General features: G+C 38.7%; 1 protein-coding gene across 1 annotated transcript in view; it reads left to right on the top strand.

Moving 5' to 3' along the window:
* The window catches only part of adamts16 (ADAM metallopeptidase with thrombospondin type 1 motif, 16), a 93,675-nt gene that overhangs the window by 17,693 nt on the left and 57,472 nt on the right, over nucleotides 1–18,510 (top strand). Inside the window, exons 4-10 of the mRNA XM_073871844.1 lie at nucleotides 751–1,092; nucleotides 1,552–1,749; nucleotides 2,871–2,954; nucleotides 4,991–5,150; nucleotides 8,283–8,388; nucleotides 8,464–8,601; nucleotides 17,802–17,955. Coding sequence (XP_073727945.1) covers nucleotides 751–1,092; nucleotides 1,552–1,749; nucleotides 2,871–2,954; nucleotides 4,991–5,150; nucleotides 8,283–8,388; nucleotides 8,464–8,601; nucleotides 17,802–17,955 — 1,182 coding nt within the window. The remainder of the gene's footprint in view (nucleotides 1–750; nucleotides 1,093–1,551; nucleotides 1,750–2,870; nucleotides 2,955–4,990; nucleotides 5,151–8,282; nucleotides 8,389–8,463; nucleotides 8,602–17,801; nucleotides 17,956–18,510) is intronic.

The following is an 18,510-nucleotide window of genomic DNA, read 5'->3' as shown; positions in this document are numbered from 1 at the left end:
ACAATAATGGGATCAGACGATGATGTTAAAATAATAGTAGTACCAGTTGCTGGTGTCCCCATTAAGGGCTTGTTATAGCTCTGCATAGGTCCTATGGCGTAGCCGCGACGACGTAAGTTCCGCATCAGTTTTCATTTATACTTTTGCGTCGTCATCCGCATCGACGTGCCAACACACGTCGTAGCAGCATGACCGTCAATGAAGCAGCTTGGCAAGTTAACCCACAAACGAAGAAGAAACAACTTGTTGTGTATGATTTGAGAAGACCAGCAATAATGGAAGTAAATAAACAGCGACTTTTGTTGCTGAGCGTAGAACTGATGCGCTGTTAAAAAATTTGCTTAAAAAAGTAGCTACGGCGTAAAGCTTACACACGACTATAAATTGGGCTTTAGGGCTTCTTAACCAGTTCCATTGACAACCAGCTAAAACTACAAGAGACTCGACCACCACGACCCAGTTTCAGCTGGATGTCCATTGAACTCTTACTGGTTGGATCTTGCTGATGGAAATTCCTCTAGGTCTTTTCAACAGGGTTTGGTCAGCAATATAGCTTTTAATCCAAATGGATTTCTTTCAGACTGGCCCAGTGATCTGATAATCTGGCATCTGTAGGTGTCTTGAGAACATTAAGTAATCGTCTGTTTTATGTTCCAAAGCACAGAACCATTATGTTATAATTTTATGGCACAACGAAAGAATGTATTTATCAGATGGCGAGGCATTGACTGGTGTGTGTTTTTCCTCTAGTCAGGTTTGATCAGGACTCAAGAGGCTGATTACTTCCTGAAGCCACTGCACCCACATCAGGCACTTCTGGAGAACTTTTCCGCACCGCCTGATCACCATCTCCACATCCTGTACAAGAGATCCACACAGACAGACACAAAGACAAACATCGGAAGAGTAAGGAGGACATCCGAGCCAAAGTCTGCCAGCAGAAGGCATTCGGGATTCCCTTACATGTGGGGAGATGAGATGACCTCATACAAACAGACAGATCCAGAGGAGTATCAGCATAAACCACATAGTGGCGACCACTACAGGACACGGCAGAGACGGCACTACTGTGGAAGACGGAAGAAATATATGTAAGGATGGTCTCTCTCTCCAAATATACCTTAAGAGTTGGCATATTCACCATGCTGGTTTAAATTAAACGGGTTAGTCACAAGGTGGCAGAAAGCGGTCATATGCAATGAAGTCACAGCTTTTCAAGGGTCATGTCTAACATGTGTTCATTTCTGACACCGTGACATCATCAGACACCTGTATTGTGTTTAGTCAGGGATGAATTATTCTCACCAGCCCCAAACATACACTGTATCCTCACACTGCATTTGAACCACGAGTAACAATTCACTAACCAAATCTTATGTGAGATATGAGCTAATACAGTTTGACACACGTGGCGTATATTAGCGTTCCATATGGGCCTGATTTTTCAAACACAGATTCAGCATATTCCTGATCTAATAAAGATTTATCATTGGAAAGGCACCAATGAGTGTGTGACATTTGATGTTGTCTTGGTACTGTGTTACAGATATGCCTAAACCACCTGAGGAAGATATCTATATCTTTCCGGACGAATACAAATTCATGCCTAGAGGGAAACGAGCCATCATACTCAAACCTCAGCCGTACCAGAGACTGAACGTGGAGACGTTGGTGGTGGTCGACCGTAAGATGATGGAGAATCACGGGCACAAAAATATAACCATATATGTCCTTACTGTTCTAAACATGGCAAGTCATACATTTAATTTTTTTCTATTCATCTGGATTCCTCTTTAGTGTTCCTGAATCATGAGTTTGATCCCCAGTTAACACACATACACTGTCAAAAAAGGCTGTCCTAAGGGGGCAGTATCCTTTAAAAAATGTCCTAGGATGTACCATTTAGGAACAGATATGTATACGTCTTATACCAATTTGTACCTCTTGGGTACTTATATGAACTCTTTAGGTGCAAAGGTCTACTTTTTGGAAGGGTACCACCCCAGTGACAGCTAGGGACCATTTTTCTTATAAAAATGTATAGCTTGAATGCTTGAATGTTGCTTTGAAAGAAAGCATCTGCCAAATGCATAAATGTCAAATCTGTTAATCCATCTATTTGTTGGTCAATACATCCATCTGTGTCTGTCTATCTGTTTATCCATCCATTTTATACATTCCCAGTATATTGTGTTGCACAATTTGACATGCTCTTAAAGCACAGAGCATAATGTCAACCTGAGGTCATAGCATGTGTTTTCACTTGGTTGTGGCATATCTGCTGACCAGTTGGACTAGTTAATGATTGATAAAACTAAAAGTGAGTCTTTTTAGGGTAAACATGGTAAAAGTGTAAGCACAAATCAAAACACATTTACAGACTAATAAAAATAGGATAGTGTTACGTGTTTTGAAAATAACCATCAAACTTTTGAGGGTCTTATACAAAATACAGACACCTAAGCTGAAGCGGGATGTCTCTTGTGTTGGTGTCACTGAAAACTCAGACAAAATAGATGGACGGAAAGAGCTTGTATCAGGGATGATGTGTTTGTATTTATGATACCTGAGCACCTTAAACCATGCCAGAGACTTTATCCTTATCCTATTTCAAAAGCCAGTGAGATATGTGGGATTAGGTATTCCCTTAAGTACATGTGGTATGCCTGGATAGAGACAAGGCTTTGAAGAAGTTTCGAGAAACATCCAAGCCACAAGTTTCTCATTTTCCCCAAAGAGAGGCTGCTGATAGATCACCTCAATAGGTCAAATTGAGTTTAGATACCTTAATAAAATGCTAAATTTGTACTTGTATGAAACAACATGTACAAATTTGCATGAACAATGGAATGTTGCTTTTGTCCACAAAGGTGTCTACACTATTCAAAGATGGGACCATTGGAGGTGATATCAACATTGTAATTGTTGGACTAATACTGCTGGATGAAGATCAGGTGAGATGCTTTTAAAATATAATTAATTTTATTAAGTACTAACAAATAAACACTTTTTTTAAAATAGTTAGTACTTCCTGACTATATTGCATTGATAATGTGTCCAAACTGAAATGTTAATCCATAGGTAAGTGTAGATATCCTGGTACATAGATGAATGTCAAACAGAGAGAGAAAAGACATCTGGAGATGATTGATGTCACAGACCATGATATAATCTAGAGGTTTGAAACGGTATGAAACACTTGAGAAGAATTGTATTATCTTTCGGGGGCTCGTCTTCTTTGCTCTCTTTGAGACATTCTGTCGTTTTAATGATGACAGTTTAATTGGATGGATGACATTCCACTGGGTTTCAGCCAGATGAGGGTAGCTTCTGCTGGAAAATAGGCAAGCGATGGACTGAAAATGAGAGCTCTGTTACTGATACACCTGTGCTAATGTTAATGAAGTTCAAGATGAGGAATGCAGAAAATGACCCTCATCCCTTATTTTGTTGAAATAATTAGCGAGAGTCAGTCAGGATCATCTGGGGTCATCATGGGAGGCTAATATCCCATAGTCTCATTTAGTGAGATAGGCCCAATAGAGGCAGCAGATAACTGCTCAGCCCAGCGCTTGATGAGCAGCCTGGTTTATAGGCTTACAGCATTACCAATAACACATATTTTTTAACCTCTACTCTATTCTGCACTTCTCCATTCTACTGGACTCAATTCTAATCTACTGTACTCTACCCTATCCCACTCTACTCTAATCTACTCTACTGTGCTTTTCTGTACTCTACTCTACTTACTTTACTGGACTCTACTCTACCCTACTATACTCTACTCTACTCTATCTACTCTACTCTACTATCTGCTCTGCTCCACCCCTCTCCACTGCATTCTTCTTTGGTTTACTCTGTTCTACTATTCTCCACTCTGCTCTGCTCCTCTCCACTCCTCTCTTCTTCGGTCTTCTCTTTTTATCTCCATTCTACTGTGCTCTGCTCTGCTCCACTCCACTCTTCCTCGTGTACTCTACTCTACTATACTTGGCTCCACTTCTTCTGTCTACTCTACTCTACTTTTTCTATACTCTGCTCCACTACACTTTTCTTCGCTCTACTCTACTCCGTTCTTCTATTCTTCGCTCTACTCTGATCTGCTCTACTCCACTGTTCTTCTGTCGACTCTACTTTACTATATTCTACTATACTCTACTCCACTCTTCTTGGGTTTACTCTACTATACTCTATTATACTCTGCCTGCTCCACTCCACTCTTCTTTGGTCTACTGTTCTCTACTCTACTCTGTCCGCTCTTCGGTTCTACTCCACTACATTCTACTTTACTCTCCTCTTCTCTTCTCCCCTCTACTCTACTCTACTATCTGCTCTGCTCCATTCCGCTCCACTCCACTCTTCTTCGGTCTACTTTACTCTACTGTTTCTATACCCTACTCTACTCTCCTCCACTCCACTCTTCCTCTGTCTACTTTACTATACTTGGCTCCACTTCTTCGGTTTACTCTGCTCTGCTCTGCTTCGCTCTTCTTCGATCTACTCTACTCTACTCTACTCATTCTACTGTGCTCTGCTCCGCACCCCTTCACTCTTCTTTGGTCTACTCTACTCTACTGTACTTTTTCTATACTCTACTCTACTCTGCACCACTCCACTCTTCTTCGGTCTACTCTACTCTTCTTTTTCTATACTCTGTTCCACTCCACTTTTCTTCTGTCTACTCTACTGTACTTTTTCTATACTCTGCTCCACTCCACTCTATTCTTCGCTCTACTCTAATCTGATCTAATCTGATCTGCTCTGCTCCACTGTTCTTCTGTCGACTCTACTTTACTATTTTACTAAACTCTGCTCTGCTCTTCTGCGGTTTACTTTAATATACTCTATTATACTCTGCTTCGCTCCACTCCACTCTCTTCGGTCTACTGTACTCTACTCTACTCTACTCTACTCTACTCTACTCTACTCTACTTTACTCTCCTCTACTCTACTCTACTCTACCCTACCCTTCTCTGTTGTACTCTCCTAGGATGGACTAGTGATTAACCACCATGCTGACCACACTCTAAACAGTTTCTGTCAGTGGCAGTCTGGTTTGGCAGGCAGAGAAGGTCGGCGTCATGATCATGCCATACTTCTAACTGGTCTGGATATCTGCTCCTGGAAGAATGAACCATGTGACACTCTAGGTAAAGACGCATCTGCCAATCTGAGATCAGACACACAGTTCTGCGCAAACTTGTAGATATAGTCCAGTTGTAGTATAGCCTGTGAAAGGTTCAGACCCTGCAAGAGGTCATCTTTCACTATTGTACCCTTAAGCAAGACATTTAACCCCCAGTTGCTCCCTGCGTTTGTGCACCATAAAATGTTAAGTAAATAACAAAGCAGTAAACCAGTAGGAAGGTTACAATTAATTTAAGGTAATGTTAGGCTTAAACGTATACTTAATATTACAGGTTAAGAAATCATACATTTATTTGTGACTATTTAAGAGTAATAGCTAATTTGTTTGGCAAGAACTGTGCCTTATGTTTAATACAAACCTGTCCCACTTCATCAAAATTGCTAAATTATTAGAGATTTATAAGACCACTTTTCCTAACAACCTCTGTGAGATTTTTAGTTGAGGTCTCCACCCTGTGCCACATGAAAGAATCTTTCCCTGTTTACCCCATCAGCAAACCTAACCTTGTCTCTCAAATACAAGGCCACAGTTCAAAGGGTGTCTGGGAACACAGCATTTGAGTAGAGTCAATGATTAACACTTGTGGCTAACACACCTCATATTCAGAGGTGAAGAGGTCAGAGGCAGGGGAGATTTCTCATCTTTCAGAGGTCACGATGGAAGATTAAAGAGCTCTGCTGTACCTTTGTTAGCACAATATACTCTTCAGATACAGTGCCACCAATCTAAGAAAACCATCACATACTCACAGGTTTAACCTCATACAGTGAATAATTACAGCAAGTTATATAGATTTAAGAAAACAAATATTAAATGAAGTGATCTGTGTTTGTAGTGGGTAAATGTTGTTATCCAGTCTGCTTTCACTCTTTAAAAACACAATAATGTGGTTATACATAAACCTATGGTGGGTTGTTTGTTACCCAAATAACTGGGTTGGTTGTCCATAATTGACCCAAACATGAGTTAAAAGAATGTCTATTCTAAAAAGTAAGTATACGTTGTTAGCAAGCATCATGCTGTATTATTATTCATTTTATAGTAGTGTTTTTGAAGTTCACATGTAAGGAATAAAATACTGTCATAGAGATTTTAAACCCCACTGGACTTACATAAATGTCATATTTGAAAAAATAAAGTGTGGAGTTGGGGTTAAGGAAAAATGCCAAATGAAGTGTTGCAGGATGAAGTGAGGAGCAGTATATTTATGCATAATCTAACTTTTGGATTGGCCGTATTAAATGCAGATGCTCCTCCCAATCTCTATTAAATTAATAAATCAAGTGTTGAGGGTTCTTAAAAATATATTGTTTTTATACTTGCGCATTGTTTTCCAGTTAAAATGTTCAGTATGGCTCAAATAAATCACCACGTGTATTTTTTGCAATACATACACATATTTTATCATACATTACTGAGCTCAGTGTGTCAAAGCACAGAACATATGCTAACTGGATAAATGGAGGAAAATAAATCAAACTCCTGTGGTCCTTTTGGGGCTTGACTTTGGTCCAACACACACTAGATTCAGTCTCCATAGGTTTTGTATTAAAGAATTAGAAAGTCAAGACTTGGTCATAAACAATACAGTTTGCTTAGATCTCTCAGGCCCATACAGTAACACATTTTGAACTGTTCAAAGCATTTTGGGAGTAGGTTTTGCTTTTTTAAAGCAAATCTTTTTAGATTTTCTGCAGCTGATTTAAAACAACTGGATTCAATCTCTTGATCTTAACAACCCTAAAATCCATTTTAAGTCTTGATCTTACATCATTTTGCATCCTTGCTATTCAACATACTAAAACCCCATTGGGTCACTCTTGTGCTTACTACACTGATCTATATAAATGACTGGATTGCGCATGACGTCACATTTGTGAAGCCGCCGCGCCGCCATGTTGGTATGTCCAAACATTCTATTAAATGAATAGGACGTTATTAGATATTAATGATAAACCACTACTTACCAGTCTCTGCTTTTATATCTGAAGTTCCCCTGTACATTATTACAATGCAAACGTCCTAAGCATGTACATAGTTATTTACTGAAATTATACGTTTTACTTTTTAAACAGTAATTATACATTCATTACAGTATCAAATCAGCGGGCAGACCGCAGCATATTTATTATTAATGACAAACGGAGTCATTCTGAAATCTAAATAAATAAGCATGCTTTGTACCATATGTGCATGCAATAATTTGCTGTTTTTGTAATTATGTTAGGTCATACAGCAGTACAGTAGTATGTTAGGTCATACAATGTTAATGGCATGTATTTAGTTAAAACCCTAAAAAACCCTTCTGCACCCACACCTTGCATTTATTCATTTAAAATCTAATATATTTCTGTGGCATTTAAAGAATACAAAAATATAAAAAAATACTTTTTTAAAGAAATTGTATCATTGCTACAAGCCGCTTTACAGAAAAGTCCTGGTTGTTATATATGTGGTCATTTCGTAAATGCAAAAATTAAAAGAATATCCGTGTCAGAAAAATGCCCAGGTTCCTGCAGGCTCAGGTATTTATGAATAAACAGCCCAGTCACACGAAATTATGTACCTATAGTCACGTAATTTTTTTGATTTTTTTTTGTGATACTGACATCATGAATTTCCACGTTTTTTGTGATCGTATCACTAATTTTAATTTATGTGTCATTATCACGTATTGGTTACTCAACTGTTTTGTCCTAATTTCTTGCAATTTTCGCTTCGGTTTAGGGTTAGATTTTTCATAAAATGACATCTTTACCCAAAACCCAACTCTAACCCTAACGCCAGGCGACAATGTTTTAAAATTTAGAAAATATAAAAATAAATCAGAAAAAAATAGTATAAACCAATACTTCAAGTGACATCCAAATGCAAACATCAAATCTAACCCTAAACTGAAACGAAATTAGTTTGAAAATAGGAAAAAGTAGTTGAGTAACCAATACGTGACAATGACACATAAACAGAAATTTGTGATACGATCGCCAAAAAACGCGACAGTATCACGAAAGGGAGTCAGAAAATTACCTGACTATAGGTACATAATTTTGTGAAACTGGGTAGCAATAGACAGTTGGCTGAATTGTTAAAAAAGAAATATAATGAGATAATGAATGAATGTTCGATATTTTAGGTTTTGCTCCAATCAGTGGAATGTGCAGCAAGTATCGTAGCTGCACCATCAATGAGGACACTGGTCTTGGTCTGGCCTTCACTATTGCCCATGAATCTGGACACAAGTAAAAGTTGAATTTATCATTAACTCTCATATCATGTTGCCTTTATTGCATAAATGAAAGCTTTTCATTTTACAGCTTTGGTATGATCCATGATGGGGAAGGCAATTTGTGTAAGAAGTCGGTTGGAAACATCATGTCTCCCACACTGGCTGGACACAATGGTTTATTTTCCTGGTCATCCTGTAGCCGACAATATCTAAACAGGTTTCTAAGGTGAGTAAAGACTTCCCACTGCATTTTATGGTAGTAAAATCTTCCTCCCTGTTTTGCAAATAACATGTTGTTGTTGTTTAGTTTTTTTTGGTCCAATGTTGTGGCTAATATGAAAGATATACTGGAGCTTCTTAGAAAGATTATCCCTGAATCACATGCTCTACACATTGGCAGCCCAAAGCGACATTAGAAAAACAGCGTGATGGTATTACAAACCATGCCCTTTACTTAGCATGACCTGTCTATTAGTCATCCACGCAAGCTCACCCAGCATGAGAGTCTAGACATCAACCTCATCTTTTAAAAGTAGTATTTGTAGTGCTGTTTTGGTTCTGATATGTAAAACCAACCAGCTCCATTGGGGTTTAAATTTAAGTTTCTGTCTGAGAGCCACGTCTGTGCTCGTGAAACTGGATCAGTTTGATTTGTAGCCCTTAAATTAACCATCATGTCAAATGTGCTTGCTTATCATTATGACCTCATCCTCTTTACTGTCTGTCTGAGTGAGCTCTCTGGCAGGAAGATGAATCAGTAGTTGTAGGCTACATTGATAGAAGGGATTCCCTGTTTGTTCTTCCCCCTCTTTAAGTGTAGCTTCATGTGAAAGTTTAACAGTAAACAGTATACAAGTTTCATACATACATAAATTGGGATTTTCTGCATCTATTTAAAAAATATAAAATATGTTTTCCAATATAACCCTAGTTTCAGTGAATCTTGTCCATTTCCACCACTGTTTGCAATGATTGGCAAGACTGTGCCATGCTGGGTCACTGTGATGTTGCCAAGTAGTTCATGTTCTTTTGCCAGTGACTAGCGATGACAGAGTGACATGATTTTATTTATTCCAATAAAAGCTTGGCTACATTCGGTGACATGAGTTGAGAAGGGTTGGAGTGACAACCAAAAGGAGTCAGTGGAGTCACATCTTCCATTACATTTTGAGTATTTTTTGGATTTTATACTGTATGATCTGTCATGGCTCAAGTATTGTGTTGATATTTAAAATTGCTCTTGGAAAAACCAATGGACCCAAACAGGCCACTGTTTGTAACATATTCCTGCAAGGAGCATGCATTGATACTTATTTATATTTGATGTAACTCATTCTGCAATAGTGTTGTTTATATTAAACATTAAAGCCACAATATGAAAGATTTCTGTAATAAAATATCCACTTACACAGGCTGATATATTTAATGCAGTCGTGAACCTACATTATCCCAAAAGTTCCCATAGATTTGTAAATCCAGAGACATTCCTGCTTTAAATAATGCCTCGTCCCTTGTAATTGTCCCCTTTTAGGGATGTTTTCCCGGACAGGGATTAGCTTAAGCCAGGACTAGGCCTTAGTTTAATTAGGAAAAATGAAACTAGTTTTAACAAACATGCCTTACTAAAAATATTACTGGGGTGCATTTTGAGGCAAAAGAAAGGGAACTGGTGTATTTTAAGATATGTCAGTGCAAGTTCTTTTCAGTTTGGACTGCTCTGTTTTTAGTCTAAACCTAATCTAATCCCTCTCCGGGAAACCGCCTCTTAGTGACTTAATATCCGCGCTATCCTCAGTTTCTGGTCAAGAAACTACAGCATGGCAACACGAGTGGACAAATGCGGAGGTGGTGGTTATATAGCATGCAACATGCCCCTGTTTTGCCTTGCAGCTAATTCATTACGATGGCATAAAATAATTTGATCAAATGTACAGGTAATAAAACATTAATTTATTACCTCATCCATGAACGCAATTAGCAAATTCCATACATCTCTGAATGTTGAAAACAACATGTCCCATCATTCCACACTCCTTCATAACATCATTAAGCTTTGCATTGTTATTGTATTGTGTTATTGAGTGATAGTGACCTCTAGTGGTAAAAATCTACATATTGTGGCTTTAAGTGATATAAAATTTGTTTGAGATCTATTTGAAATAACATTCAGCAGTTTATTACAGGTGCAGATCTAGGATTTCATTCTTAGGGGGGGTCTTAGCTCTCAGTTATGATGTTAAAAGAGCATTGTGATGCCTTTTTGTAAATTGGGACCAGTATTATTATATTAATTAGTATTAATACACTCACCTAAAGGATTATTAGGAACACCTGTTCAATTTCTCATTAATGCAATTATTTAATCAACCAATCACATGGCAGTTGCTTCAATGCATTTAAGGGTGTGGTCCTGGTCAAGACAATCTCCTGAACTCCAAACTGAAGAAAGGTGATTTAAGCAATTTTGAGCGTGGCATGGTTGTTGGTGCCAGACAGGCTGGTCTGAGTATTTCACAATCTGCTCAGTTACTGGGATTTTCATGTGCAACCATTTCTAGGGTTTACAAAGAATGGTGTGAAAAGGGAAAAACATCCAGTATGCGGCAGTCCTGTGGGCAAAAATGCCTTGTTGATGCTAGAGGTCAGAGGTAAATGGGCCGACTGATTCAAGCTGATAGAAGTGCAACTTTGAAATAAACCACTCGTTACAACCGAGGTATGCAGCAAACCATTTGTGAAGCCACAACACGCACAACATTGAGGCGGATGGGCTACAACAGAAGACCCCACCGGGTACCACTCATCTCCACCACATAGGAAAATAAGGCTCATCAAAATTGAACAGTTGAAGACTGTTGCCTGGTCTGATAAGTGTCGATTTCTGTTGAGACATTCAGATGGTAGAGTCAGAATTTGGCATAAACAGAATGAAAACATGGATCCATCATGCCTTGTTACCACTGTGCAGGCTGGTGGTGGTGGTGTAATGGTGTGGGGGATGTTTTTCTTGGCACACTTTAGGCCCCTTAGTGCCAATTGGGCATCGTTTAAATGCCACGGCCTACCTGAGCAATGTTTCTGACCATGTCCATCCCTTTATGACCACCATGTACCCATCCTCTGATGGCTACTTCCAGCAGGATAATGCACCATGTCACAAAGCTCGAATCATTTCAAATTGGTTTCTTGAACATGACAATGAGTTCACTGTACTAAAATGGCCCCCACAGGCACCAGATCTCAACCCAATAGAGCATCTTTGGGATGTCGTGGAACGGGAGCTTTGTGCCCTGGATGTGCATCCCACAAATCTCCATCGACTGCAAGATGCTATTCTATCAATATGGGCCAACATTTCTAAAGCTTTCAGCACCTTGTTGAATCAATGCCACATAAAGGCAGTTCTGAAGACGAAAGGGGGTCAAACACAGTATCAGTATGGTGTTCCTAATAATCTTTTAGGTGAGTGTATATTAATAAATTCATATACATATTTACTCTCCCATTCAGTTATAAGCCCTTATAATTTTTTATTTATCTTAAGTCAAAAAATAATAAACAATTACACAGTTGTAGTAATGGTGACTAAAACTCTTCAACAGCTATAAAGGTATAAAATTATTAATTACTATTATGTATTATTACTATACAGTTTTGCCAATATGGCAGTTATATATACAGTCTTGTTCAAAATAATAGCAGTACAATGTGACTTACCAGAATAATCAAGGTTTTTAGTACATTTTTTTATTGCTACGTGGCAAACAAGTTACCAGTAGGTTCAGTAGATTCTCAGAAAACAAATGAGACCCAACATTCATGATATGCACGCTCTTAAGGCTGTGCAAGTGGGCAAGTAGTTGAATTAGTTGAAAGGGGTGTGTTCAAAAAAATAGCAGTGTGGCATTCAATCACTGAGGTCATCAATTTTGTGAAGAAACAGGTGTGAATCAGGTGGCCCCTATTTAAGGATGAAGCCAACACTTGTTGAACATGCATTTGAAAGCTGGGGAAAATGGGTCGTTCAAGACATTGTTCAGAAGAACAGCGTACTTTGATTAAAAAGTTGATTGGAGAGGGGAAAACCTATAAAGAGGTGCAAAAAATGATAGGCTGTTCAGCTAAAATGATCTCCAATGCCTTAAAATGGAGAGCAAAACAAGAGAGACGTGGAAGAAAACGGAAGACAACCATCAAAATGGATAGAAGAATAACCAGAATGGCAAAGGCTCAGCCAATTATCACCTCCAGGATGATCAAAGACAGTCTGGAGTTACCTGTAAGTACTGTGACAGTTAGAAGACATCTATGTGAAGCTAATCTATTTTCAAGAATCCCCCGCAAAGTCCCTCTGTTAAAAAAAAGGCATGTGCAGAATAGATTACAATTTGCCAAAGAACACATCAACTGGCCTAAAGAGAAATGGAGGAACATTTTGTGGACTGATGAGAGTAAAATTGTTCTTTTTGGGTCCAAGGGCCACAGGCAGTTTGTGAGACGACCCCCAAACTCTGAATTCAAGCCACAGTACACAGTGAAGACAGTGAAGCATGGAGCATGATATGGGCATCTTTCTCCTACTATGGTGTTGGGCCTATTTATCGCATACCAGGGATCATGGATCAGTTTGCATATGTTAAAATACTTGAAGAGGTCATGTTGCCCTACGCTGAAGAGGACATGCCCTTGAAATGGTTGTTTCAACAAGACAATGACCCAAAACACACTAGTAAACGGGCAAAGTCTTGGTTCCAAACCAACAAAATTAATGTTATGGAGTGGCCAGCCCAATCTCCAGACCTTAATCCAATTGAGAACTTGTGGGGTGATATCAAAAATGCTGTTTCTGAAGCAAAACCAAGAAATGTGAATGAATTGTGGAATGTTGTTAAAGAATCATGGAGTGGAATAACAGCTGAGAGGTGCCACAAGTTGGTTGACTCCATGCCACACAGATGTCAAGCAGTTTTAAAAAACTGTGGTCATACAACTAAATATTAGTTTAGTGATTCACAGGATTGCTAAATCCCAGAAAAAAAAATGTTTGTACAAAATAGTTTTGAGTTTGTACAGTCAAAGGTAGACACTGCTATTTTTTTGAACACACCCCTTTCAACTAGTTGCCCAATTGCACAGCCTTGGGAGCGTGCGTGTCATGAGTGCTGGGTCTTGTTTGTTTTCTGGGAGTCTGCTGGGCCTGCTGGTGGCTTGTTTGCCACGTGGCAATGGAAAGTGTACTGAAGGCCTTGATTGTTCTGGTTGGTCACATTGTACTGCTGTTATTTTGAACAAGACTGTATATATATATATGGTGAATATTAGTGACTATTTTACAAAAAAGCACCTAGCAACAAATCTAGCGACTTTTTGGATGAGCCATAGCTTGAGATCTGTGTGCTGCCTTTCATGGGACTTGAAAGCTGGCAATACACAGCAACAAAATGAATAGAGGGTTGAATGCAGCTTAAGTCTTAAAACATCAAGTCTAGCAACCAATAATATTTGTGGTTCGATGAAGATTCATGACAAACTTACACAAACTTAGAATTTGAATTAAACAAAACAAAACACATTAAATGATTAACTGCAGTGCTTTTGGTTAGCAGCCTTGTTTTTTCTGAGGTTTAATTGCACAGAATTGATGATACATTTATAAAAAAAATGTCATAAAACTGGGGCACCTGGCATCATCTCACAATTCCCCCTCCCAACCCGAACTATAATCAAACAAGAATGGGTTTTCACCAAAAAAATATATCAAAAAGTTACCCAATTACATCTCTGTGGATCAGTGTATTGAAGAGTTGGATCTTATGCAGAGAACTTTAAGTTGTTGTGCATCTATTTAGGGTTGCAACTAAACTGCCGGACTTGGCCTTGCAGGAGTGTTTGACATTAATGTCACCAGGAACCCTACAGAGGTTTGACTGTCAGCCAGCGCTGTCTAGGCATCTGAAGGCAGGAACAGTCTACTTTTACCCCCACAACTTCCTCCCAAAAAAAGTAGTGTACAATAGATATGCTGCAGATTATAGCAACATACTTTTTGTCCACCTCCTTCCCATCTGTTATCCATTCCTCACCATGCGCCTACCAACACACAGACTGTAGATCACAAGACCTTCTAGTAGCTAAAGACTGATGTGCTTTCAGACCTTCTGTCCTTCTTTTTCATAGCCCACCCTTTTATCACTTACCCCGGTTTCCCCAAAACCCCAACTTGAAAGGGAATCTGGTTGGGTCAGGCCCAACAAGATCTGTGTTATAGCTGTCGGTCGCCTTAATCTGGGAGGGAAACTTAAAGAGGTGACACTGGGAAAGCTGAGTAGCAGTGATGACTGAATAAGATTCATCTGTGGCTGTGACATGTTTGACTCTGCAGGCCAGATGCTGCATTGATCTATCTCAAACTAATATAAAGCAGAGCTTTCATGCACAGGAGAAGAATTTCATAAATCAAACAAGGTTTCCCTTCACAGCATACACAGACTGACTGAGGGATGCTGGGATTGCTTGAACTTTACAGAGGAGCTTTTTGCAGCAAGAACACCTATAGATACAAACTAACAGTGTTTGGGAATCTAACAAGCTTGTTAAGATAAATACTAGTCTTAAGTAGTTAAACTTATGCCAAGGAGCTACATTTAAGTGCAGTTTATGGACACTGTAAAATAGTGCAGTCAGCGGTTGAAGTCAAGTGCAGTCATCTTTGTTCTTATTTTATCACTGACTGTTAAATTGATAACTTAATTATATTTTATTTATACTAGGCAAGTGTTTCCTTTATAGTTATAAAATATTTATATTGGTCTAAATATTTTAAGTATTTTTATTTATTTATCATCATAAAAAATCTTAGCCTGACGTTGTCATACTCAATTCTAGTCAGAATTTGAGTCTGATACCGCTCCATTGAGCTATAATTATAAAAATGCCTCTGCACTCAATTGGATAGACCTACGACCAATCAGAGCAACGGAGTGTGTGACGTATGTTGAAATTACGTCTTTGCAGCCTGACCGAACTGCTAGTTATTTCGCTACAATGACACTAACATTGTGATTATACTGAGTTAGCGAATGTACATCAACATCTATTATGTTTACAACATTTCGTTTATATCACAACATGAAGTATTTACTAAGTCATAGAGTAAGACTATCTCTTACCATTTGTACGTTAGGTGAACTTCATCCACGACGATACCCATTACGTTGGCTTGAAAATATTGGAGCCTAGCATGTCCCTCCACTTATTCAGCAACCACGATTCAGGGCTTCCGAAAAGAAGCTGGCAACGACTGCTAATTATATCCATCTCGTCGTGCACGCTGAGTTGCATCGCCGTGATAACGTTAGCCATTTCAGTTGCGACCAACTTTTGCCGAATAGGAAGGAAGGCAAAAACATCAACAAATGCCCTGCTCGCGTTTCTCTGTTCCTCTTTTAAAATCAATGCTCTGTCGATATCTTTTAGAACAGACTCAATGTCAGAATCCACACATCTGAACTCTACAGCAGCAGCCATTCAACACACGCGCTCTTTGGTGACGTGGTTCATTACGTTACTGTTGATTATCTGTCCATCATCGTATAAAGCCCGCCCTGACAATTTGATTGGTTCGACCAGCATTTGTCCTAGCATAGAAGCTCCTCAACGCAGAAACCCCAGACCGATCTTCCCGTTTTCAAAATCTTGTGGGCGGGGCTAAGATCCGCTGGCACCCAGGCTAAAAAAAATCTAGAAATTACCACCAAATTAGTCATTTTGATCACACAAAAAAATCATGTTTTTTAATTTTTTAATAGCAATAATTGTAGGATAGTTCCTGCTCGTATTTATGCATCTGTGTCACTATGTATATGTGATCCTGGATCACAAAACCAGTCATAAAGGTAAATGTTCTGAAATGCATCATAAAAAATCTAAATATTAAGAAGTTCGCCTTTAAAGTTTCCCAAATTAAGTCCTTAGCATCTGCATCCACTCACAACAATACAGTTTTGCTATATTTACCATAGAAGATTTACAAAATATATTTATGGATATCCTAATGACCTTTTTTATGAAAGAAAAATAAATAATTGTGACCCATACAATGGGTCTCATTCACTAATAATTGTGTAATTTTTTCGTATTTATAGGCACACTTAAACTTCTCATGAAAACTTTCTGCCTAATTTACAACAGATGCGTATGCAAATGAATTTGTTCTTATATTTGTTCTTACGTTAGTTAATTTGGAGTGTTCTACATAAGCGGCGCGCGAGGTTGGTAATTTCCATAAAACACACACAAACCAGCTTCATATAAGGATTTTCCGCAGCGCAGCACTGGTCCACAGAAAACTTTAAAGCAGTTTGTCATAGAAGCAAAAGAGCTCCAAAAGAAATCCATGATCATATTTATTATCTGTAAACTTTATTCACAAGACCACAAGAAAGCGCCAAAATCGCAACCCGACCATATGTGCCAACCCGTTTGACTAAGGCCAGAGGCCCCACTGTCGTCGTTAATGCAGGTACGCATGCATTGTGTGAATGAGACCCAATGTATTGTTGGCTATTGCTATAAATATACTTCAAAGGGATGATCCAGCCAAATATCAAAATTACCCCATGATTTAGTCACCCTCAAGCAATCCGAGATACATGCCCCTCATCTTTCAGATTATCACATTTTGAGTTTATTTTAGTAAATGTCCTTACTCTTCCCAGCTTTACAACAATAGAAAACAGGAGTCAGGGAACAACTTCTCACTTTAAACCCCCCAAAAAGTGCATTCATCCTTTACAGAAGTAATCCACACAGCTCCAAAATTTAATAAAGATCTTCTGCAGGTATCGATGCAATTTTGTAAGAAAAATATCCATATTTTAAACTTTATAAACTATAGTAACTAGTTTCCGGTAAGGACGCCATCTTGCGCAAAGAGTTTTAGCATAGTGACAGTTGGTTACCATAGGTGTGTTGCGCGGTGACTCGTGAATCGTTTTTGTTTGTGAATAGAAAATAAATAAAACACAAACAAAAATACTGATTAATAGTGAAAATATTTTTTTCCAAAATCAACAATGCATAAATCCTATTACAAACATACCACACACACAAGCATACACACATATACATTTAGTGACACACAGTCATTAACCCACACATACAGATCTCTGTTAAACTACTCAGAAGTCTTTCAGTTTTTAACTTCTGATTGTGTATGTAATGCAAAAAGCCTAATTTCTGTCTCATATAACATCAGCAGCATTAAATAACACACGTCATGATAAAGTCAAAGTAAGTGTTGAAAGGAAAGATCTGTAACTGTAGCCAAGGGAAGGATGCTTGTTATGTTGTCATGGTTTCCTCTTCTACTGTACTAAAGTAAAGCTGTTTTACAGCATGTATGAGTCAGTCATGTTTCTGTCTCAGTACCGCCCAGGCCACCTGTCTGTCTGATGAACCCAGCGCCATACAGGAGTACAAATACCCTGAGAAACTTCCTGGAGAGCTGTATGACGCAGACACCCAGTGCAAATGGCAGTTTGGAGAGAAGGCCAAATTGTGCACCCTGGACTTCAAGAAGGTAAGACTTTTTAGCAGCTGATATGATGATTGCTTTGAAAATCACTGCAGCATTGGGTCAAAAAAGGAACGAGCACAGCCATTGGGTTAAATTAACCCACATTTTATATTTGACCCAATGATATGTTAAAACAACACAGCATTGGATTGAAACAACCCAGGATGGGTCAATTGACAACCCAGTGGGTTGGGTTCATCCTTTTTTTTCGTATTCAAAGATATTTAATATTAACAAGATGTGTCAATGTATTGATATGAATGGGGGACATTGCAACACTCAGAATTGTCGCTGTAGTCCTGCCTCCCAGTTAAAAGAACCAATTGGCAACCATTAAAGAATGGAAGAGGGACTTCTGCATAACATAAATAATACATTGCTGCAGGTGCATATCAGTGCATTTTTTTCGATGCAATGTCCACTGGAGGCGTTTGGCCCATTTTGAAACCTGCTTGTCTTCGTTAAGTAGATTCGTGCCGTTTGAAAATCACTTCAACGCAGATCCCTATGACTTTGTAAGTAGGTACTTTCCAAGAGGACTTTGGAGGATAGCATTAG

The sequence above is a fragment of the Misgurnus anguillicaudatus genome, chromosome 10 (assembly GCF_027580225.2).
Source record: "Misgurnus anguillicaudatus chromosome 10, ASM2758022v2, whole genome shotgun sequence".
Lineage (NCBI taxonomy): Eukaryota > Metazoa > Chordata > Actinopteri > Cypriniformes > Cobitidae > Misgurnus > Misgurnus anguillicaudatus.
The sequence above is the reverse complement of the archived record's forward strand: the minus strand, read 5'-3'. Positions and strand labels throughout refer to the sequence as shown.